This window comes from Balaenoptera acutorostrata, chromosome 11, assembly GCF_949987535.1.
Source record: "Balaenoptera acutorostrata chromosome 11, mBalAcu1.1, whole genome shotgun sequence".
Lineage (NCBI taxonomy): Eukaryota > Metazoa > Chordata > Mammalia > Artiodactyla > Balaenopteridae > Balaenoptera > Balaenoptera acutorostrata.
Window position 1 is genome coordinate 91904651 of NC_080074.1, and position 26026 is coordinate 91930676.

The 26026-nt window shown below is 35.0% G+C and overlaps 1 protein-coding gene across 1 annotated transcript in view; it reads right to left on the reverse strand.

Annotated features, from left to right (window-relative positions):
• The window catches only part of PIK3C2G (phosphatidylinositol-4-phosphate 3-kinase catalytic subunit type 2 gamma), a 361656-nt gene that overhangs the window by 89840 nt on the left and 245790 nt on the right, over positions 1-26026 (reverse strand). Inside the window, exon 25 of the mRNA XM_007194812.2 lies at positions 21087-21196. Within this exon, the coding sequence (XP_007194874.2) occupies positions 21087-21196 (110 nt within the window). The remainder of the gene's footprint in view (positions 1-21086; positions 21197-26026) is intronic.

Consider the following 26026-nt stretch of genomic DNA (forward strand, 5'->3'; position numbering starts at 1 on the left):
TTTATAAACTTCAAATTCACATCTTGAGCTGTTAGCAAATATAAAAGAAACTTTTGTGGTGAAATATAAAACTGTAATTGCAAAATTTGCATTTTGACTTATTTTAAGTTTGTTTTTGATTTTTACGGATGATTTTTTAAAAAATCAATTTGTTTATAATTATTTAAAATATTTACACAATTCCAAAAGTTAAATCTACAAAACTGTATATTCCAAGAAGCCCAACATTTAACCCTGAACTCTTTACACTATTCCCTTCTTCCCCCATATGTAGACATTTTTTAAAAATTATGATTTAACTTTCATTGTTTTATTTTTAATTTTATTTTTGTGTTTATTTTTGTTCCTCTGTCAACTATCTTACAAAAAAGTTGTAGAATATAATACTATATTTAATATACACATATTTTATATGGAATGCTTTTCACTCTGTTTTCTTTTTCCTTTTTTTGGTTTGGTTTTGGTTTGTCTCTGCTTTACTATTATTATTTGTATTTAAGAAGGTTTGCAATTGTGTTCTAATGGTATAATAAATACCTTTAGATAATATCCTTTATCCCCTCTGCACCATCTGGTCCAGTATATGACTTGCAGTGTTATCCTTTTTATCCCAGTTAATACAATAAAGCAAACATTATGCTCATTCTACTTTTCATATGTGCTTCCTATTCCACGTCCTTTATGGAGCTATTCTATCCACATCGTATGGTATCTATACTATACATATTATACAGTCTCTCTTCTAACTACCATTAAATATCATCTGCTCTACAAGTCTTTATGTCACATCCCTCCAGTCATTTCGACTATCTGATGGTCATTTTCCGATACATTCCTCAGGAAGTGCTCAAGGAAATAAGTTTCTGAGTTCTGGGTGTTGATAACAGTTTTTCTGTGGCCTTTATACTTGAAAGTCAATTTTGCTGGCTAACACGCCCTTGGCTCACATTTCCTTTTTTGAGGGTCATAAAAATATTATTTAACTTTCTTTTGGAATAAAGGATTACTGTCCAAAACTCTGATGACATACTGAACTTCTTTCCCTTACAAATGACTTGAACTTTTTGCTTAGATGCTTAAAGGAAGTTTTTTTTTTTTCCCTAAAAGTCCAATAGTTTTTCCAAAAATATGTTTCAGGTCTGTTATTCGGGGTAACTTTTCTCAATATGCAAAGTGTCCTTTCAATATGTAATTTCAAGACTTTTCATTTTCCAGAAAACTTCTTGAATTATGATGCTAGTATTTATTAAAATACTAAATATACAATTCAGTTTTGATAATTTTTTTAACATCTTTATTGGAGTATAATTGCTTTACACTGGTGTGCTAGTTTCTGCTTTATAACAAAGTGAATCAGCTATACATATACATATATCCCCATATCTCCTCCCTCTTGCGTCTCCCTCCCATCTTCCCCATCCCATCTCTCCAGGTGGTTGCAAAGCACCGAGCTGATCTCCCTGTGCTATGCGGCTGCTTCCCACTAGCTATCTATTTTACATTTGGTAGTGTATATATGTCCATGCCACTCTCTCACTTCATTCCAGCTTCCCCTTCCCCCTCCCTGTGTCCTCAAGTCCATTCTCTACATCTGCATCTTTATTCCTGTCCTGCCCCTAGATTCTTCAGAACCATTTTTTAAAAAAATTCCATATATGTGTGTTAGTATACGGTATTTGTTTTTCTCTTTCTGACTTACTTCACTCTGTATGACAGACTAGGTCCACCTCACTACAAATAACTCAATTTCGTTTCTTTTTTATGGCTGAGTACAATCCCATTGTATATATGTGCCACATCTTCTTTATCCATTCATCTGTCGATGGACGTTTAGGTTGTTTCCACATCCTGGCTATTGTAAATAGAGCTGCAATGAACATTGTGGTACATGACTCTTTTTGAATTATGGTTTTCTTAGGGTATATGCCCAGGAGTGGAGATGCTGGGTCATATGGGAGTTCTATTTTCAGTTTTTTAACGAACCTCCATACTGTTCTCCATAGTGGCTGTATCAATTTACACTCCCACCAACAGGGCAAGAGGGTTCCCTTTTCTCCACACCCTATCCAGCATTTACTTTTTGTAGATTTTTTGAATAATGGCCATTCTGACTGGTGTGAGGTGATACCTCATTGTAGTTTTTTTTTTTTTAATTTTTGAATTTTATTTTATTTATTTTTTTATACAGCAGGCTCTTATAAGTCATCAATTTTATCCACATCAGTGTATACATGTCAATCCCAATCTCCCAATTCATCACACCACCACCCTTACCCTGTCACTTTCCCCCTGCTTGGTGTCCATATGTTTGTTCTCTACATTTGTGTCTCAATTTCTGCCCTGCAAACAGGTTCATCTGTACCATTTTTCTAGGATCCACATATATGCGTTAATATACGATATTTGTTTTTCTCTTTCTGACTTACTTCACTCTGTATGACAGTCTCTAGATCCATTCACTCTCAACAAATGACCCAATTTGGTTCCTTTTTATGGCTGAGTAGTATTCCATTGTATATATGTACCACATCTTCTTCATCCATTTGTCTGTCGATGGGCATTTAGGTTGCTTCCATGACCTGGATATTGTAAATAGTGCTGTAATGAACATTGGGGTGCATGTGTCTTTTTGAATTATGGTTTCCTCTGGGTATATGCCCAGTAGTGGGATTGCTGGATCATATGGTAATTCTATTTTTCGTTTTTTAAGGAACCTCCATACTGTTCTCCATAGTGGCTGTATCAATTTACATTCCCACCAACAGTGCAAGAGGGTTCCCTTTTCTCCACACCCTCTCCAGCATTTGTTGTTTGTAGATTTTCTGATGATGCCCATTCTGACTGGTGTGAGGTGATACCTCACTGTAGATTTGATTTGCATTTCTCTAATAGTTAGTGATGTTGAGCAGCTTTTCATGTACTCCTTGGCCATCTGTATGTCTTCTTTGGAGAAATGTCTATTTAGGTCTTCTTCCCATTTTTTGATTGGGTTGTTTGTTTTTTAATATTGAGCTGCATGAGCTGTTTATATAGTTTAGAGATTAATCCATTGTCCGTTGATTCATTTGCAAACATTTTCTCCCATTCTGAGGGTTGTCTTTTCGTGTTGTTTATGGTTTCCTTTGCTGTGCAAAAGCTTTGAAGTTTCATTAGGTCCCATTTGTTTACTTTTGTTTTTATTTCCATTACTCTAGGAGGTGGATCAAAAAAGATCTTTCTGTGATTTATGTCATAGAGTGTTCTTCCTATGTTTGCCTCTAAGAGTTTTATAGTGTCCAGTCTAACATTTAGGTCTTTAATCCATTTTGAGTTTATTTTTGTGTATGGTGTTAGGGAGTATTCTAATTTCATTCTTTTACATGGAGCTGTCCAGTTTTCCCAGAACCACTTATTGAAGAGACTGTCTTTTCTCCATTGTATATCCTTGCCTCCTTTGTCATAGATTAGTTGACCATAGGTGTGCGAGTTTATCTCTAGGCTTTCTATCCTGTTCCATTGATCCATGTTTCTGTTTTTGTGCCAGTACCATATTGTCTTGATTACTGTAGCTTTATAGTATAGTCTGAAGTCAGGGAGTCTGATTTCTCCAGCTCTGTTTTTTCCCTCAAGACTGCTTTGGCTATTCAGGGTCTTTTGTATGTCCATACAAATTTTAAGATTTTTTGTTCTAGTTCCATAAAAAATGCCACTGGTAATTTGATAGGGATTGCGTTGAATCTGTAGATTGCTTTGGGTAGTACAGTTATTATCACAATATTGATTCTCCCAATCCAAGAACATGGTATATCTCTCCATCTGTTGGTATCATCTTTAATTTCTTTCATCAGTGTCTTATAGTTTTCTGCATACAGGTCTTTTGTCTCCCTAGGTAGGTTTATTCCTAGGTATTTTATTCTTTTTGTTGAAATGGTAAATGGGAGTGTTCCTTAATTTCTCTTTCAGATTTTTCATCATTAGTGTATAGGAATGCAAGAGATTTCTGTGCATTAATTTTGTATCCTGCAACTTTACCAAATTCATTGATTAGCTCTTGTAATTTTCTGGTGGCATCTTTAGGATTCTCTATGTACAGTATCATGTCATCTGCAAACAGTGACAGTTTTACTTCTTCTTTTCCAATTTGTATTCCTTTTATTTCTTTTTCTTCTCTGATTGCCATGGCTAGGACTTCCAAAACTACTTTGAATAATAGTGGTGAGAGTGGACATCCCTGTTTTGTTCCTGACCTTAGTGGAAATGCTTTCAGTTTTTCACCATTGAGAATGATGTTTGCTGTGGGTTTGTCATATATGGCCTTTATTATGTTGAGGTAGGTTCCCTCTATGCCCAGTTTCTGGAGAGTTTTTATCATAAATGGCTGTTGAATTTTGTCAAAAGCTTTTTCTGTGTCTATTGAGATGATCATATAGTTTTTATTCTTCAATTTGTTAATATGGTGTATCACATTGATTGATTTGCGTATATTGAAGAATCCTTGCATCCCTGGGATAAATCCCACTTGATCATGGTGTACGATCCTTTTAATGTGTTGTTGGATTCTGTTTGCTAGTATTTTGTTGAGGATTTTTGCATCTATATTCATCGGTGATATTGGTCTGTAATTTTCTTTTTTTGTAGTATCTTTGTCTGGTTTTGGTATCAGGATGATGGTGGCCTCATAGAATGAGTTTGGGTGTTTTCCTTCCTCTGCAATTTTTTGGAAGAGTTTGAGAAGGATGGGTGTTAGCTCTTCTCTAAATGTTTGATAAAATTCACCTTTGAAGCCATCTGGTCCTGGACTTTTGTTTGTTGGAAGATTTTTAAACACAGTTTCAATTTCATTATTTGTGATTGGTCTGTTCATATTTTCTATTTCTTCCTGTTTCAGTCTTGGAAGGTTATACCTGTCTAAGAATATGTCCAATTCTTCCAGGTTGTCCATTTTATTGGCATAGAGTTGCTTGTAGTAGTCTCTTAGGATGCTTTGTATTTCAGCAGTGTCCGTTGTAACTTCTCCTTTTTCATTCCTAATTTTATTGATTTGAGTCCTCTCCCTCTTTTTCTTGATCAGTCTGGCTATGGTTTATCAATTTTGTTTATCTTCTCAAAGAACTAGCTTTTAGTTTTATTGATCTTTGCTATTGTTTTCTTTGTGTCTATTTCATTTATTTCTGCTCTTATCTTTATGATTTCTTTCCTTCTGCTAACTTTGGGTTTTGTTTGTTCTTCTTTCTCTAGTTCCTTTAGGTGTAAGGTTAGATTGTTTATTTGAGATTTTTCTTGTTTCTTGAGGTAGGCTTGTATAGCTATAACCTTCCCTCTTAGAACTGCTTTTGCTGCATCCCATAGGTTTTGGATCGTCGTGTTTTCATTGTCATTTGTCTCTAGGTATTTTTTGATTTCCTTTTTGATTTCTTCAGTGATCTCTTGGTTATTTAGTAACGTATTGTTTAGCTTCCATGTGTTTTTGTTTTTTACGTTTTTTTCCCTGTAATTCATTTCTAATCTCATAACGTTGTGGTCAGAAAAGATGCTTGACGTGATTTCAATTTTCTTAAATTTACTGAGGCGTGATTTGTGACCCAAGATATGATCTATCCTGGAGAATGTTCCATGAGCACTTGAGAAGAAAGTGTAATCTGCTGTACTTGGATGGAATGTCCTATAAATATCAATTAAGTCCATCTTGTTTAATGTGTCATTTAAAGCTTGTGTTTCCTTAATTAGTTTCACTCTGGATGATCTGTCCATTGTTGAAAGTGGGGTGTTAAAGTCGCCTACTAGTATTGTGTTACTGTCGATTTCCCCTTTTATGGCTGTTAGCATTTGCTTTATGTATTGAGGTGCTCTTATGTTGAGTGCATAAGTATTTTCAATTGTTATATCTTCCTCTTCGATTCACCCCTTGATCTTTATGTAGTGTCCTTCTTTTGCCTCTTGTAATAGTCTTTATTTTAGAGTCTGTGTTGTCTGATGTGAGAATTGCTACCTCAGCTTTCTTTTGATTTCCATCTGCATGGAATATCTATTTCCATCCTCTTACTTTCATTCTGTATGTGTCTCCAGGTCTGAAGTAGGTTTCTTGTAGACAACATATATATGGGTCTTGTTTTTGTATCCATTCAACCCATCTATGTCTTTTGGAGGGAGCATTTAATCCATTTATATTTAAGGTAGTTATCAATATGTATGTTCCTATTACCATTTTCTTAATTGTTTTGGGTTTGTTATTGTCAGTCTTTTCCTTCTCTTGTGTTTCCTGCCTAGAGAATTTCCTTTAGCTTTTGTTGTAAAGCTGGTTTGGTGGTTTGAATTATCTTAGCTTTTGCTTGTCTGTAAACGTTTTAATTTCTCTGTCAAATGTGAATGAGATCCTTGCTGGGTAGAGCAATCTTGGTTGTAGGTTTTTTCCTTTCATCACTTTAAATATGTACTGCCACTCCATTCTGTCTTGCAGAGTTTCTGCTGAAGGACCAGGTGTTAACCTTATGTGGATTCCCTTGTATGTTATTTGTTGTTTTTCCCTTGCTGCTTTTAATATTTTTTCTTTATATTTAATTTTCGATAGTTTGAGTAATATGTGTCTTGGTGTGTTTCTCCTTGGATTTATACTGTATGGGCCTCTCTGTGCTTCCTGGACTTGTTTGACTATTTCCTTTCCCATATGAGGGAAGTTTTCAACTATAATCTCTTCAAATATTTTCTCAGTCTCTTTCTTTTTCTCTTCTTCTTCTGGGACCCCTATAATTCGAATGTTGGTGCATTTAATGTTGTCCCAGAGGTCTCTGAGACTGTCCACAGTTCTTTTCATTCTTTTTTCTTTGTTCTGCATGGCAGCAGTTATTTCCACTGTTTTATCCTCCAGATCACTTATCCCTTCTTCTGCCTCAGTTATTCTGCTATTGATTCCTTCTAGAGAATTTAAAATTTCATTTATTGTGTTGTTCATCATTGTTTGTTTGCTCTTTAGTTCTTCTAAGTCCTTATTAAACGTTTCTTGTATTTTCTCCATTCTATTTCCAAGATTTTGGATATCTTTACTATCATTACTCTGAATTCTTTTTCAGGTAGACTGCCTATTTCCTCTTTATTTGTTTGGTCTGCTGGGTTTTTACCTTGTTCCTTCATCTGCTGTGTGTTTCTCTGTTTTCTCATTTTGCTTAACTTACTGTATTTGGCATCTCCTTTTTGCAGGTTGCAGGTTCGTAGTTCTTGTTGTTTTTGGTGTCTGCTCTCAGTGTCTAAGGTTGGTTTAGTGGGTTGTGTAGGCTTACTGGTGGAGGGGACTGGTGCCTGTGCTCTGGTGGATGAGGCTGGATCTTGCCTTTTTGGTTGGCAGGACCGTGTCCAGTGGTGTGTTTTGGGGTGTCTGTGAACTTATTATGATTTTAGGAAGCCTCTCTGCTAATGGGTGGGGCTGTGTTCCTGTCTTGCTAGTTGTTTGTCATAAGGTGTCCAGCATTGTAGCTTGCTGGTCATTGAGTGGAGCTGCGTCTTAGCATTCAGATGGAGATCTCTGGGAGATCTTTTGCCATTTGATATTACATGGAGCTGGGAGGTCTCTGGTGGACCAATGTCCTGAACTCAGCTCTCTCACTTCAGAGGCACAGGCCTGACACCTAGCTGGAGCACCAAGACCTTGTCAGCCACATGGCTCATAGCACATGCTGAACTTTAGGCCTTTCTGATACTGTTTTGATATATTACTTTGGTTTTATTTTTCAGGAAGTTCTTTATATGTATACTGGATCTTTATTGACTTCATTTCTTTTTGTTTTAAAGGCCCTCCTTTGTTTTTTTTTCATCTTTTTTTCTCTGGAGGTATTATCTATTGTGCTGTTTTTATTTTCTTCCGTGTTCTTTCTAGTTTACTATTTTTAAAAGTATGCTTTCTTTTATTTCCTAATTTTTTGGAGGTTCAATCACTTCATTTCTGAGTTTTCTCTAATTGTAATCTATATTGTTCCAGCATATTTTATCATTTTCTTAATTTCTTTTAGATCAATTTGAAATATAAGGATACAGTTTATCCCTTGTTAGGAATGTCTTTCTTGCATATTTTCATTGAAGAGATTTTATTTTGCATCTTATTTCTTTTTTAAAATTATAATTCTGTATGACATTCAGATATGATCCATTTTGCTTACTCATTTTAATATAAAATTAAACTTTCAGGAAGGAGTAGAGGGTTTTCAAGGGTCTGAAGCTTTCTTTTCTGTTGCTATCACAGTGGTAAAAACACTGTTTCATACTTTCTGAGATATTCCTCTTTGGCTTCTCTCTTTGCCCCCAATTTTTTTCTGGATTGTGGTTTTCCTTTGCTCCTATGATCTTTCTCCTTTCATTTGGATTATAGTTCCAGCAGTTTCTCTTCAGCATACGACTTTCTCTAGGCAGGAATCACCAGTTGCCTTTGAGAGTTTATAGACTTCTCCAACCTTTTCAGATTTACCATGGAACCTTTGCCCTTCCTTGTGAATTTAAGTGTGTAAAAATCCTTCCCAGTTTCAGCTGCTAAACAGCTTATCAAATGGACCCGCTCAGTTTTCCAGTGAGTACCTGTGGGCTCTGTGGAGTCCTGTTCTCAGGTCAATCAGATTAACATGTTGCTTCCTTAGCTTCCTCCCATAAGATGCTGTTACGAAAGTCTTGTAACTTGATTTGCCCCATCTGCTTGTATTTTAGGGTTCTTAGGAATACCTTGTTACTTAGTTTTGTTGTAGATGTTGCCCATAGTTTTGGGGTTTTGCTACCCTGTTTGATTTGTTTTATGGAAGAAATTCCAGGGACACTAAAAAACTTGATTTTTTAAAAATAATATATAATTCAAGCCATACAGTAAAATATTAAGTAAAATGTGAAAAGTTCACTTCATCCATCTTCCGTTGTCACTCTCCTCCCCCAAAATAACTACTACGAACAATCTGGTAGTATTCTTTTGAGCTTTCTCTATACACTTGCACAAACCAACAGACACACAGCCAGACACACTATTCTTACTCCTGTTACATGCCAGGTGCATGTTGGGATATAGCAATGAAAACAAAAACAGACAGAAATGTCTCCCCTTAGAGAGATTATATAATGTGGAATTCAGACCATAATGAAATAACCATGTAAAAATATAGGATTTGAGAAAGTAATATATACCATAGAGGAAACTAAAATAGAAATTGGGGACAGGGAATATGGGGTAGGGAACAGTGTTGCAATTTTAAGTAGGATGGTCAGGCATAGTCTCACTAAAAAGAGAGTTGAATGATTTGACAAAAGCCTTAATTTGCCAAGAGCATAGGCCACGGAAATTTCTGATAGAGGAAATTCTAAGCAGAAACAACAGCTCATCCAGAAGCTCAGAGGTAGATGGATGACTGGTGATTAACAGACAGCAAAGAACAGCAGAGTGGCTGACAGAGTGAGGAGTGGAAGAAGGGAAACAGACAGATAAAGGGAGCATGATTTTGTAAGAATTTTGAAGTTGTGTGAGATGGAAGTAACAAAGACAGGAGTCAAAAATCACAATTACATGAAATGTTGTAATTTGCTTTTTTAACTTAGTAATATGTTCTGGAAGAAAAACTTTATAGCAACTCATGCATAGTAAGTGGCCCCAAAATATATGTTGAATGAACAATCTAATTCAGAAAATAGAGTTAACTTATTTTTTTTTAATGATCTATCTGGAAGTATAGATGTACAATGATTAATTTAACCAATTTTGTTTTTTCATTGCAAAGACCATTCTTTCCTTACTGATTCAACTTTGTCCAGTACCAAGGGTATATATGTACATAGGCTTGTTTCTGGCCTCTTCGTTCTGTTGTACTCTTCAATTTGTCTATCTTTGGGTTAATACAACACTTTCTTAAATAGCTAGAACTTATAATAAATCTTGAAAATTCTTTTACCTTGTTCTTTTTCAGGTGTTTTTTTTTTCATGATTTTAGGTCCTTTGACTTCCCGAATATATTTTAGAATCACCTTATCAAGCTTACCAATACACAAAATAAATGTGTAAGGATTTGTGTGACATTTCATTAAACTATAAATTAATTTGGGGAGAATCAACATCTCTGCAGTATTGAGACACGCAACCACTAAACATGGCATGTTTCTCCATTTAGTTGGGTCTTATTTTACATCTTTCTGTATAATTTTAGAATTTTTTTCTGTGGCTGTTTTCCATATCTTTTGTTGGATTTATTGTGAATTGTAAATTCTAGCTTTTTCTAAATTTTATTTTAACTAATTATTTGTTAATATATGAGTAGATTTTTAAGTCATTAATTCTAACAATACACTGTATATTCTTTTGAAATTTGCATGGACACAGTCATGTTATCTGCAAATAATGACAGAGTTTTCTGTCACCCTTTGCACTGCTAAGACCTCCAGTTCAATGTTAAATGGAAGTGGTGATAGCAGGCATTTTTCATTTGTTTGATTACAGAGGAAAAGCTTTTAATGTTTTACCACTAAGTATAATGTTTTCTGTAGGTTTTTAGCTACAGGTTTAAGGACATTCCTTTCTATTTCTAGAGAGTTTTAAAATAATGAGTGATTCTAAACTTTAATAACTGAATTTTCTGTATCTATTTAGGTGATCATATAATATTCCCTCTCTAATTTTTTCATTACTGAGTGTTGAATGTTTATCTTGTAACCACTTACTGTACTAAATTCTTATTTCAAAATTTAAAAAAATTATATGGAATTGTTTTATTTGTTTTCTTATTCAAGTGGAAAATAACAATATAACAAAGCTTAAATATAGAGCTTTACTAACAAGATAGAGGCATTATTATATTTTCCCTGACATTAATGGGAATGCTTATAATTTTTCACTTAAAAAAGTATGTTTATCTAAGTTTCCTTCTATTCTGAGCTTACTAAAATATTTCCATGAGGAACAGATGTTGAATGTAATCAAACACCGCTTTTCTTGGTTGGCATCTATCAAAGTTACCAAGCAATGCCTTCTTTACAACAAATCAACCATGCCCTCAAAGTTAAAAATGTAGTTCAATGATGTTTAATAATTTCCCCCTCATTTTTATAAAACTTCAAGCCCATTTATCTTGTTCTGGTATTAGACCTAAAAAAAATCCAACATTTTCCATTATTATACATCAATATTGGACAAAATTTGCTACGAAGGGTTAAAATATGACCCTGATCATTATTCATTTCCACAGTGTTCATTATTTTTAAAGATGTCCTTTGACTTTATGAATTTATGGGTACATAGTGCAGTATAAAACATTCATTTCTTTCTTTATCAGTAGTTCAAAGACATGAAGGTAATAATAGCAGTAAGAGTATAATACTAATCATGATTTACAGAGACCCTACCATTCTCTCACTCATTCGACAAATAGTTACTGAGCATATTTTATGTGTTGAGGTGGAAAGCTCTAGGATGATAGCATGTACTCACTTTTCATGAAGGTAGGCTTATGAACCATAAATCTTAAGTTCTGATGTACTCACACTCACATAATCTCAACTATGTCTAGGCCTTATTCTTACATTGCCCAGCAGTTAAGATGCAAGAAAACTGGAGATGAAGGATGAACTTTTACGATAAACTTAGAGTTTTAATGCAGACTTTCATCTAAATGCATCTCCAGTTTCTCAAGTGGCAGATTTAACAGGTCAGATAAAATAATGTTGTTAAATATGACCCAATTTAGGACTGGGGACCTGAAAGCAGTAAGTTTCAGGCCTCTACGAGGATCTGATTTATCCAAGAGGCAGCTCTCTGATTTATCTATTTTAATGGCAGCTTCAGCTGGATTATGCTTTGGAGTATCCTTATGTTATAAATCCAAAGCAGCATGTAGAAGGATTCAGTTCTCAAATTTCCTAAGGAAATCCTCCAGGCAGTCTTGATAAACACTTCTAACTTCCTGCTAGGCACTGTTCTTTGTACTGGGACATAGAGGTGAAGGAGAGAAATCAGATTTCTGCCCTCAGGGAGTATATATCCTTTGGCAGGCACTGCACTAAATGCCTTATGTTAATCTTTTCATCCTTAGAGGTGAGCAGTAAAATTATTTTGGCAACAGATAAGAAAAAGACCTCGAGAGGTTAAATGCATACCAAAGGTGACATCATTTAGAAAGTAGCAAGGAAAAATTCTAACACATTTAGAAAGTCTTTGCTCTCATTGTGGATTATTTATAATGAACAGTCTTCCAACTTTGTCTTTAAGTGAAAAATAAGCCAATAAATGAGTATGGAATTCCCAGGTGGAACAAAGTCACTAAAACAACGATCCTTTAATTTTTACATAGGAATAACCCTTAGACAGAAAAAAAAAAAAATTAACAGTATTTCTTGCATCTAGGGAACACAGTCCAAAGGGGCATACATTAAGATAAAATTTCTTAAGCCATAGGTCCCATCTTAAACATGTGTACAAATTGTATCCTACTTCAGAACAGATGTGCCTTTTTATAGGATACAAATATTTTAAATTGCTTATCATCAGAAACAACTGCTACTAATAGGTTTCCTAGCTATGTGTGTGTGAATGGGCAATGGAGTTTATCAGTCTCAGAAAACTGGGTTAAATCCAAGAGGTCTAATCTTTCACATCAGGTTTAGCCTATAGGCAGATTTGTTTCCTTAGGTTAAATATTATATTTTTTGAACTCACATTTATATTAATATGTGACTACAAATGGCAAACGTTTCTTTTCGTTTTTTTTTAAAACACCTTTATTAGAGCATAATTGGCAAACGTTTCCAACTGCTTCATGAGCTACATCAGAGTAACCATTGAAGAGAGATGCTAAATGTGTGGAGTGGCGATCAAGAGAAGGTTCTCGGGCAACCCTTGACAGGAATTTCAACAAGAGCATATTTCTATTGCTGAAGTCGTTGATATCATTTTGCGGTTTGATAGAACACTGACCTATTTCACTGGTCAGTTTCTTTAAGAGTCACAGGGAAATATTTCTCAAGTGACTTTTTCTGTGAAGGAATTTGCATGAGAATGTTCTTATTTTACCATTGACACTGTAATTTTATCATATATAAATGGAAGAGTTTCAAGTGACTCACACTCCCCATGAACAAATTTCTTCATCTAACTCTCAAACTTCATTTTTGCTGCAGTGAGTGATTTTGGCACATGTAAAGAAGACATTACTTTTCCTTTTCTTTTTTGTATTGGAGTTACTGTCTAGCTCTGAGAGTCATTCTTAACTATTCAGAGGGAACAATGAATTAATACAACTTTGTCATAATTTCTTTTATTCCATGAAGAAAAATAATGGTTCAGTGTTGAATTTGTAATCTATAATATATCTGACCAGTACTTTCTCATAGCTAAACCAATAAAATATGCTATCAAGATAATTCCTATTTTGTTACAAATTTATATTGGACCAATAAGTATTCAGAATTACTCAAAATATTTTTTAACCAAAAAATTAACATTTTAAATGAATTCAATGAATAATCATTGCTGATGCAGTCTTAGTACACAATTTTTTTAAAAGTTCCTCTCTATGCACTTTTACTGAAAAAAATTCAAGGTTGTCTGACATGGAAAAGAGAGCACCTGATGATTTTGGTTGCATATTTACGTAACATGTATGTACATTTGTGTGAAGACAAAAATTTAAGCTTCATGTTCTAATCTTTTAAATAAAACAGATACTGAAAAAGGGTATCTCATGTTAATCCTTGTAGCTTTGATGGCATGGTACCCTAATTTGGGAAACACAACTTTAAGCATTTAGATTTTTTTTACTCTATTCTTTCAACTAATCCAAAGACACTACAGTTAAAGAACATCTATATTATCTGAGATTATCAGTTTTGTATGTAGGATTTTTTTTTCCATATGATTTTGTTTAGGGTCCTGGGAAGAGCACCCATTATGCAAGAAATCAATTTTGTTCTCTTTTGAACTCATCAGTTCTGCCCGTGATCCAAGAAATTCAATTAGCTTTCAATCATTTCATCCAGGAAACATAGTTGATGACTAGACCATGCCATTCCCTGGGATTATCGATAGAATCAAAGGAAGTAACATATAAAAAGTTATTGGAAATAGAATAATATTATGCAAATATTATTTCAGAAAGCTTACTACCAAATAAGTAAAAAAATGAATATATATATGAGCCCAAAAGGTAGTAAACTACAGATAGAGAGATACAAAGGAAAACACATGTACAGATTTATGGTTCTGTGAAAACTGACTTGTGGTAAACTCTTTTGAAATCCTCTTTCAAATCCTTTTGAAAGAGATGTTAGGGATTAAAACAAGAGGCAACTTTAGAGTTTCTTATCTTTTTCTCTTTTCTTTTCACTTTTTCTCCTGCTTCATAGTTTAGAACTTGGCTTAAAAAATGAAAGATTTTGCTGTTTTCCAAGTTGAAGTTTCAAGTCTTCATAATTCATCTACAAGGTCAGCAAGTCTTATGCAAATGTCATCACAGGCCCCTAATTGCATACAAACAAGAATTCCAGGCTCCATGGCTTTGAATACTATAAGTAATTCCTACACTTTCTTATGGAGGCTCCTTACAAAATTTAGCCAAATCAGAGCAAATGGAATAAAGAAACTAGGGAAATATTGATGGGCTGGTCTTACTATGTATAAGTACTATGCCAGTGAAATGACATTCCAGGCTTCTATCCTCACCTCACCTCCAAAAGCTACCTTATTTTACTGATGTATTGTAAAAGCTGTCATATCTGCAGTTTAAAAAACGTAGTTTAAAAAGTCAATTTAGTTCAGATTAGTGCTTATAATGAAATTTTTAAAAATGGGAAACTATCACAACGAAAGGAGAAATGCCACTTATTTTAACTTGCATTTCCCTTTGAATCTGCTTTCTTCATTTAAGGAAAGTTGGACGTCATGATTGTTAGTTCCTCTAGGTTCTGTTTTTTTGTTTGTTTGTTTTTTCTTACGAGTATTTATTTCTGTAGGTATCCACGGTTAAGCTAAGGCAAAGAAAAACTTTGACCCACATTTATGGAATTACAACAATCCATGAGATGACAATTTGCAAAGTACTAAAAAAAAATCAAGAAACTTTAATGATAAAAGAACCCAGGGATCTGCATTCCTGTCCTGTACTCCGTTTCTCAATTCTGAAGAGAAACCAGATAGAAAGCCATTGAATTATGTTTTGAGACATTTGAGCATAAAGAGTCTTGTCTCACCCTATAGCCGTGAGAAATAAACAGGAAGGAATACAGGGAAAACTGGGAATTTCTGGCATTGTGTCTGCACACCCTAGGTGGCTCAGAGACTCTGACTCCTGTGTTTGTGAAGTGAAGTCCAGAAGCACTCTCTCTGGATGCTATCAACATTTTCAGCAGCTTCACAGTTGTACTTGTTGGGACAGTCATTGTGTCTGCTCTTCCCAATGGCCCCTCATAATTAAGACTGTTCTTTCTAAAGCTCAAAGTTCAGAGAAGAAGCTCCAGGCTGTTCTTTGTGATGGGGTGGCCCATGTTAAGGATAAGGATGGGCAACAGAATCAATGATGGCTTGGCATGAAGGACCCTGTCCAGTAGGGTCAAAGGCAACTAGTTAAGTCAATTAGACTGTCTCTCTCTGGAATTTATATCAGAGAATACTGGCCAGTGGGAAAAAGAAGTAGAATATGCTAGGTAGAGATAAGCAGAGAAGAAGGTCTTCATTTCCTTTAGAAACTGGTCGGCCATATTGGTTTCTGGAGTTTGTTACGTTACAGTTTGAGTCCACGTATACCCTGTTCCCCAAGGAAACCAGATAGAATCTAGTTCTTGCTATCAAAATACCTCACTAATGCAAATAATTTGTTATTCTGAAGTCTGGAGTTTTGTTTTGCTTCAAGCTGTCTTCAAGCTGCTCTTCTCTTTAGCTGAAGAGCAGGGGATCTTATACTTACTAAACCAAAGAATCTGCCTGGCAGGCCAAATGGAATATAGGGGAATACATGGAAAATTTCTTCTCACATTTCTGGAGGAGGAAATGGGTAAAGTAAAAAGCATAATCTGCATGTGGGAGGGGAGATGTAGGCCAGGAAATTTATGCTTAATGGTCCGAGTCTGGTCTGTGAAATAGGTTATCTGTTTCTAAAGACAGCTAACCCGAGGTGTGAGAGTGATTGAAAATTCTGAAACAACCCATTTGGACGGCATTTTAATGGATGGTTGCCTTTGTTGCCTAGCAGTGGGCTCGGCAGAGATATTACATGAGAATATCAATTTGCAGGGACTGAGTCATGATACTTTCTTGACTCTATTAAACAGAACTCAGCTGCAAGGGGACTAAAAAAGTAAGGGAAGCAGAGAGAGGAGTTGGCAATGATGTGAAAAACCTTTGTGTCCAGTAAACCAGTTTTATTTTCATTTTTCTCTAAATGCCATTCATTGTAATATAATTTTTTAATGCCACCCAGAGTACAGCATCCTCTGAAACTCTTATGATCAGCTCTTAACCCAGAATGTGAATACCCAAGAGTGAAGTAAGATCCTGTATTGTTCATAAATAGAGGACTCTCTCAGAGAGGCAGGAAAAGCCATTTCTTTCTTTCAAGTCTCAAACAGGGTCAAGAGGGTCAGCCTCTTAATGCTAATACTGTGGTCAGGACTAGGGCACTTAAGGTATCCACACATGCTGTGTCTCAGATGGCTTAGTCCTTATTCATGACCCAGATCTGTGAGCTTAGTGGAGGTGGTGGGAGTGGGTGGATTTTTGTCTCATTTTTATCTGTATCTTAGTAGTATCCAAATAAAAAGTGGCATAAAACACTTTCAGCTTTTCAGAACAAAGAGAACAAGGTATTTAAATATACGGGGCCTCTCAAAAGTATATCCGAGTTAATGACACTCATTGAAGCACCAAGACCAATGTTGGATCCATTAATGAACTTGATTTCTTTTTTGGTAAATTATGTGCACTGACATTTACACTTCAAGTTTTTCCTTAAGTTTTGATATCCATATAATGTCAGAGAACATAGCTTAAGATAACAGTATTATTTACACAGAAAAGTAAACAAGTGCACATAATTTTTAAGGTTCCCTTATTATTTTTAATTCACCAGCCTACTTTTATAAATTCACTCTATACATAATGTTTAAGAATTAACAAAAGAAATATTGTATAATTTTCTTTAGAATTTTAAATATCTAAATAACAGAGAGTTTAAGTAACTTTTTTAAATGGTAAAGAATCACAGTCACATTCAACTGAGGCTTCTTGAACCTGAATAATAGGTTCTTCAAAGTGCTGGATGGAATGTGTGATAGAAAAGATCCTCAACATTTGATCTATATATGCTGGTCAAGGAACTTAGAGAAGAGCTGAAAAGGAAATCTTAAAACATATTAAATCATATCTAAAAAATAAAGGTACATAATTGAGATTTTAGGATAAAAGATACTGAGACAGGCTCTTGGAAATTAATGGTAGGGTGAGTCTCATGGGAGATTTCTCTGAGAAGAAAAGTGGAAAACAATATAGAGAGGTTCAAGGCACCTGGTAATGGGCCAAAACAGAAAAAAGAAAGAAGGTGACAGCCTTGGCATCATTAGTCAAATTATCCCATGGGGGCTCCCAGGGCAGTCGTTATAGCAGATCCTGAACCAAACACCCAGGGGACACTTGGTGGTAGCACAGAGATAATAGTTCTGGGAAGGGACTCTGTCCACCAAGGCTCGGGATATTCAGGAAGGAGGATTAGTGCCCAAAGAAGGTTATAGGGTCACCTTGGTGAAACTGCAGCCAACATGGGCTCTGAGGAAACTTGAGAAAACTGTGGTCTGAATTATGAAGCAGCACATACCCGGAAGCCTGCATATGGGAGGGGTGGATTTGAGCACACAGGGTAGAATTTAAGACCCCACACTCTGGAGCATGACTCCTGGATTCGAATTGTGGCTTTGTCTCCTGCAGGCTGTATCCTCTGGCAAATCATTTTATTTCTCTGGGGTCTCAATTTCCTAATCTAAAAATGTAGATAAAAGTGATACTACCTCATAGACTTGTTATGATGATTAAATAAGTTACTGTATGAAAAGTACTTAGAGTAAGGCTTGAAATATAAGAAGCACTGTATTAAATGTTAGCCATTGTTATATGACTTCTATACACTTAATGTTTCATGTTTAAATTGTATTTTCTGTTAAATTAAACTTTTTAATATATTTTAAGGGACTAGAACTTGTTTCACATTCAGATACTTTTGGACTTTTGGAAGTGGGGAAGAGGGAATATGTCCCCTGCTTTACTTGGGACATACTGATATAACCAACAAGCATATTTACTTAGGTGATATACTAGACAGTATGTAATTCAGTAATAAATGAAGCATATCATGAAATAATTCATGTTCTGTAGAATTAAAGAAGAAAAGAGTAGTTGGTACTAGAATAATCTGAGAAGATTTTGTGGATGAGGTCCAGAGTCTCAAGGGATGGGTAGGACTGAATCAGACCTAGATCAGACCCCCCCTCTATTCTAGTAATTTTATGATTCTTAGGGAGCGTTTTTGATGAGGCTATGCATGTGAGTTAAACAGACAAAGCAGGAATGAATGTATATTGACAACGTGATCTATCCTGACAAGAATTCATCTGGGAATAATAGAGGTGGTGTGGATGAACCTTGATAAAGACAATCAAATTTATAAGGTTCTCAAAAGTAAGAGGTAAGAAATGGCAAGTCAAAGACAATTATTGAAGAGAAATGACGTGCCCTAATTTAGATGACTAGATGCCTTTTAAGTCTGCCATGGAGAACAAGTTATTTACCATAAAGTTGTAGAAAGACGTTTAATTAACAGAACATACTACATAACATCTGTAAGTGAGAAAATTAGCCTGGCAGAGATATGCAGGCAGGATAATGAGGTCTAGCTCACTGCTAGGAAGATACTGGCTTCAGCTCTATTTGCTGTATTAGTTCACATCCTCTTAAACAGGAAGGGAAGCATGAGTCAACAGAGGCAAGCTCACCCATCTCTAAGACTCTGCCCCTTACAGATCTGAGTGTGTCAGATGAAGTTGGAGGATGTGGAGGGATGGGACTCCGGCAGACAAATAAAGCCTATTTACCTTTTTCCTGTGGCCATGGCCTGAAAGAGCTTTTTTCGTCCAATATATAGTTTTCTCCTTTGTTTTAAATTGTAGGAGGGATAATTTGTGAACTGCAGCACTATGATTGCTTTGTCCAAGCAATGACATATCAAACACAGGTTGCAGCCCAATCACGTTTTTAACCTCCACCTTTCCTGGCCCTCTCTATGCTCCTCCCCTATCTCCCCACCCTGTCTCAATGACATGTCAATAATTGTGCCTGCCTTACTGCCGCCCACTTTAAAGAAAGGCATCCCGGTCAGACCCTGATGGGATAGCCTGAGGGGACTATTTTTGGTACCATGTTAACCCATCCACCTCGGGTATAGTTAATGGGACAAGGGATGGCAGCTAGACTGAAAGGCTGATTCCTACTCATGAGATCCCCAGAGCTCTCTTGAACTCCGAAGGACCTTCCAGGCTCTGTGACAGATGTCCTTCTGCTTTTCCTGAGGCAGGCTGTCAGCCCTTCCTTGGGATTTCTCATACAAGTCCCTTGTCTCCATTAGTTGAGGCAACTTGCGAGTCCCTCATCCTTGGAACCAAGGATCTGAAACAGCTCTGCCAGTCTTCAAGCTAGTGTCTTTGGCCACAGACAGTTGTCAACTAATATTTGTAGTTTTCTAAGTGGATATAAACAAAAGCTTCTTTCAGAGGTAACTTTACTATTAAAGGGCATTTTCAAGACTCAAAAAACCTACCAGACTCACCGAAAGAATTTCTAATGGTAGAATTTCAGAAACAAACCAGATAGCAGGAAAGAATATTTTTGGCAGGGGCTCTGCCTGGAGTTCCTTAATCATATATACTTTCCAACGGTAAATGTTGAAAAAACCCTAGAGCATGCGATCAAAGTCTTAGCTTTGGGCCCTAGTCCTAGCTCTATTTCTTGCTACTTCTTTTAATCGTGGGCAAGCCTCTTAATTCTTTGGATCTCGGTTTTCTAGTTTGCATATTTATTGTCAGAATAAATTAACTATAAGGGCTCTTCCTGCTCTAATATTCTGTGATTCTGTCATATTGCTTCTACTCAACCACAAGAGCAGCCTATACATTCAAGTTCATGAAACAGAGATTCCTTGCAAAAGTGAAATTCTCCAAGTGTTTAGGACATGCATCCCCATGAACTCCCCTGACTCCCTTGGAATGGAGATAGATTCTGCACTATACATTCTGGAAAAAGGAGAGAAAAGTAATACCTGTGTGGGAACTATAAGTACTGTTTTCTTCAAAAGGGCAGCGCATATATCTATTAAAAACTATAATTTGTGTTTCCAAATTTCCAGTTGAAAATATTAGAAAAATTAAAAATTAGACTCAAATAAGTTTCAATATCAAGAAATTATAGGAAAGAACACTGTATTTCTCTATTTAAAATATTTACTAGGATAATAATTACAGCTAACATTTATTGAGCACCTAAAATTTGCTTGCAATTTTGCTATACATTCAAAAACTGAAGTTCAAAAGAATCTTATATTATAAAATGCACCACCCTTCTGACAATAATTTTGAGTCTAACCAATCATCACTGTGTTGTGCCCAGACTCTGAACTTGATGTACACTAGTGTTGCCCCAGACTTGCTTAATAAAAACTATATTAAAAATAGAAGATAGTCACCAAATATTCCAATATTTGTATCATCTTAGAGATGAAATTAGTGAGTCCATATCTCATCATAAATCTCTTTTATCCAAATTGTTTTTCTGGACATAGTTCAAGTAGGACAACCAATTTATTTATGTCAGCTCTTGCTCTTTTCAATGACCTCTTATTGAGTAATGTATTATATGAGGAGGCTGGTTAGCAAACAATAGCTTGCTACAGAAACACTGACTCAGGCCTTCTGCTAGACATTCACATTGCTCCTTTTCTATCCCTTGGGAAAAAGACACAAACTTGTTGTAGAAATGACAGCTTCATACCAATGACTGTTCACCCTAAAATCATCTCAAATGTGAAACATGTGTCTGTATTCATGCATACTCACACATTCACTGCTAATCTTACTTGGTAAAATGACTTGTCGCTTCCAGGTCTGTGTCTTGTGGACGAAGATTATTATACACATATTTCAGGTCTTGGATTCCACTTAGCTCAGGCAATCCTGCAGGTAGCATCTTAGCAACACAAGCAAACACACAAACAAAACAAGATAAATAAAACAGAAAAAAAAACCTCAGAATAAATGTAAATCAAATCTCCATCTTGTCTTCTTGTTGAAGAGACATATTCAGCATGGGAGAATAGAAATAATAAGAGCTCTAATGTCAGAATTTCTGGACACATCATTTAAAATCTAAATGATCTTGAAAAAGTCTCTTAACCTGTTTGAACCTCTATTTTCTCATTTTTAAAGTGGATATAAAAATATCCAAAAAAAAAAATATCCAACATGTTCTGGGAGAATCAAATGCTAATGACTAAGAATAAAGTATAGAGTATAGAGATACTCTATATAATACTCCATAGAGTATAGAGATACATATAAATTATAACACAAAAATTATATCACAATACCTATTTTCAAGAAGAAAAACTTAATGCCCTAAAACCTGTAAGTGAAATGTCCAGGTCAAATGGTGTGTAAGGACAGAGAATAAAACTCATCTTTCTGGTTCTTAATCTTAGGCTCCATTCCTTTGCTTTTTATTTTTTTATTTTTTTTTACCAAACATGAAACACACTTATACTATGTCATAATATTGACATTCAGTCCAGTAATCCTCCACTGTAACAGCTCCTTTACTTTGCAGTGAAAATTGATTTGTATATTCTTTTCCTCTGAGTCCTTGTGGGATTTTTTTTTTTTAATTCAGACAGAAAGTCACAAAAATTATACTCATCCTCATCAGTTCACTCAGTCCCATGTAATTAATTTCTTTTTTTTCATCTTGATCTTTTGTTAGCAGTTTTATGAGTTCATCAGTTTTTCATTAGAGTTCTGAAAATGCTTATTCATTCAGTTCAGCAGTACAGTCAGTTACCAGAAACCTGTACTTGTCAGAGTCTTTTCCATGAATTTCTTGAAGATGAAACTCTTTTATAGGAACATATTTGCAAAATCATCAGAGTACACCCAGAACTGTCTGTAAATGACAAAAGACTTAAAAATGACCATGGTTAAAGATTTGATGAAAGTTCATAATAATGCAGTTGACAAGAAAATTAGTTATTTCTGAGATATACATTTTAAAGTAATAACTAGGATTATTACTTATAACATTATACCAGAACATATAAGATTTTTAGACGTTTCCTGTAATGTCTGAAACATTTATATTAACATATTTCCATACATATTTCCATACAAATACAAATATAAGATTTTTAGAAATTTCATGTAATGTCTGAAACATTTATATTAACATATTTCCATACATATTTCCATACAAATACAAGATTTTTAGAAATTTCATGTAATGTCTGAAACATTTATATTAACATATTTCCATACATATTTCCATACAAATACAAATATAAGATTTTTAGAAATTTCATGTAATGTCTGAAACATTTATATTAACATATTTCCATACATATTTCCATACAAATACAAATATAAGATTTTTAGAAATTTCATGTACTGTCTGAAACATTTATATTAACATATTTCCATACATATTTCCATACAAATACAAATATAAGATTTTTAGAAATTTCATGTAATGTCTGAAACATTTATATTAACATATTTCCATACATATTTCCATACAAATACAAATATAAGATTTTTAGAAATTTCATGTAATGTCTGAAACATTTATATTAACATATTTCCATACATATTTCCATACAAATACAAATATAAGATTTTTAGAAATTTCATGTAATGTCTGAAACATTTATATTAACATATTTCCATACATATTTCCATACAAATACAAATATAAGATTTTTAGAAATTTCATGTACTGTCTGAAACATTTATATTAACATATTTCCATACATATTTCCATACAAATACAAATATAAGATTTTTAGAAATTTCATGTAATGTCTGAAACATTTATATTAAATATTTCCATACAAATAACCCAATGAAAGTTTAGTATTAGTTGTTTTGTTTGTTTTTTTATACTGCAGGTTCTTATTAGGCATCAGTTTTATACACATCAGTGTATACATGTCAATCCCAATCGCCCAATTCAGCACATCACCATCCCCACCTCATCGCAGTTTTCCCCCCTTGGTGTCCATATGTCCATTCTCTACATCTGTGTCTCAACTTCTGCCCTGCAAACTGGCTCATCTGTACCATTTTTCTACGTTCCACATACATGCATTAACATACGATATTTGTTTTTCTCTTTCTGACTTACTTCACTCTGTATGACAGTCTCTAGATCCATCCACTTCTCAACAAATGACTCAATTTCGTTCCTTTTTATGGCTGAATAATATTCCATCATATATATGTACCACAACTTCTTTATCCATTCGTCTGTTGATGGGCATTTAGGTTGCTTCCATGACCTGGCTATTGTAAATAGTGCTGCAATGAACATTCGGGTGCACGTGTCTTTTTGAATTACGGTTTTCTCTGGGTATATGCCCAGTAGTGGGATTGCTGGGTCATATGGTAATTCTATTTTTAGTTTTTTAAGGAACCTCCATATTGTTCTCCATAGTGGCTCTATCAATTTACATTCCCACCAACAGTGCAAGAGGGTTCCCTTTTCTCCACACCCTCTCCAGCATTTGTTGTTTGTAGATTTTCTGATGATGCCCATTCTAACAGGAGTGAGGTGATACCTCATTGTAGTTTTGATTTGCATTTCTCTAATAATTAGTGATGTTGAGCATCTTTTCATGTGCTTCGTGGCCGTCTGTATGTCTTCTTTGGAGAAATGTCTATTTAGGTCTTCTGCCCATTTTTGGATTGGGGTGTTTGTTTCTTTGATATTGAGCTGAATGAGCTGTTTATATATTTTGGAGATTAATCCTTTGTCCGTTGATTCATTTGCAAATATTTTCTCCCATTCTGAGGGTTGTCTTTTCGTCTTGTTTATGGTTTCCTTTGCTGTGCAAAAGCTTTGAAGTTTCATTAGGTCCCACTTGTTTATTTTTGTTTTTATTTCCATTACTCTAGGAGGTGGATCGAAAAAGATCTTGCTGTGATTTATGTCAAAGAGTGTTCTTCCTATGTTTTCCTCTAAGAGTTTTATAGTGTCCAGTCTTATATTTAGGTCTCTAATCCATTTTGAGTTTATTTTTGTGTATGGTGTTAGGGAGTATTCTAATTTCATTCTTTTACATGTGGCTGTCCAGTTTTCCCAGCACCACTTATTGAAGAGACTGTCTTTTCTCCATTGTATATCTTTGCCTCCTTTGTCATAGATTAGTTGACCATAGGTGCGTGGGTTAATCTCTGGGCTTTCTATCTTGTTCCATTGATCTATGTTTCTGTTTTTGTGCCAGTACCATATTGTCTTGATTACTGTAGCTTTGTAGTATAGTCTGAAGTCAGGGAGTCTGATTCCTCCAGCTCCATTTTTTTGCCTCAAGACTGCTTTGGCTATTCGGGGTCTTTTGTGTCTCCATACAAATTTTAAGATGATTTGTTCTAGCTCCGTAAAAAATGCCTTTGGTAATTTGATAGGGATTGCATTGAATCTGTAGATTGCTTTGGGTAGTATACTCATTTTCACAATGTTGATTCTTCCAATCCAAGAACATGGTATATCTCTCCATCTGTTGGTATCATCTTTAATTTCTTTCATCAGTGTCTTATAGTTTTCTGCATACAGGTCTTTTGTCTCCCTAGGTAGGTTTATTCCTAGGTATTTTATTCTTTTTGTTGCAATGGTAAATGGGAGTGTTTCCATAATTTCTCTTTCAGATTTTTCATCATTAGTGTATAGGAATGCAAGAGATTTCTGTGCATTAATTTTGTAACCTGCAACTTTACCATATTCATTAATTAGCTCTAGCAGTTTTCTGGTGGCAGTTTTAGGATTCTCTATGTATAGTATCATGTCATCCGCAAACAGTGACAGTTTTACTTCTTCTTTTCCAATTTGTATTCCTTTTATTTCTTTTTCTTCTCTGATTGCCGTGGCTAGGACTTCCAGAACTATGTTGAATAATAGTGGTGAGAGTGGACATCCTTGTCTCGTTCCTGATCTTAGAGGAAATGCTTTCAGTTTTTCACCATTGAGAATGATGTTTGCTGTGGGTTTGTCATATATGGCCTTTATTATGTTGAGGTAGGTTCCCTCTATGCCCACTTTCTGGAGAGTTTTTATCATAAATGGGTGTTGAATTTTGTCAAAAGCTTTTTCTGCATCTATTGAGATGATCATATGGTTTTTATTCTTCAATTTGTTAATATGGTGTATCACATTGATTGATTTGCGTATATTGAAGAATCCTTGCATCCCTGGGATAAATCCCACTTGATCGTGGTGTATGATCCTTTTAATGTGTTGTTGGATTCTGTTTGCTAGTATTTTGTTGAGGATTTTTGCATCTATATTCATCAGTGATATTGGTCTGTAATTTTCTTTTTTTGTAGTGTCTTTGTCTGGTTTTGGTATCAGGGTGATTGTGGCCTCATAGAATGAGTTTGGGAGAGTTCCTTCCTCTGCAATTTTTTGGAAGAGTTTGAGAAGGATGGGTGTTAGCTCTTCTCTAAATGTTTGATAGAATTCACCTGTGAAGCCATCTGGTCCTGGACTTTTGTTTGTTGGAAGAGTTTTAATCACAGTTTCAATTTCATTACTTGTGATTGGTCTGTTCATATTTTCTGTTTCTTCCTGATTCAGTCTTGGAAGGTTATACCTTTCTAAGAATTTGTCCATTTCTTCCAGGTTGTCCATTTTATTGGCATAAAGTTGCTTGTAGTAGTCTCTTAGGATGTTTTGTATTTCTGCGGTGTCTGTTGTAACTTCTCCTTTTTCATTTCTGATTTTATTGATTTGAGTCCTCTCCCTCTTTTTCTTGATGAG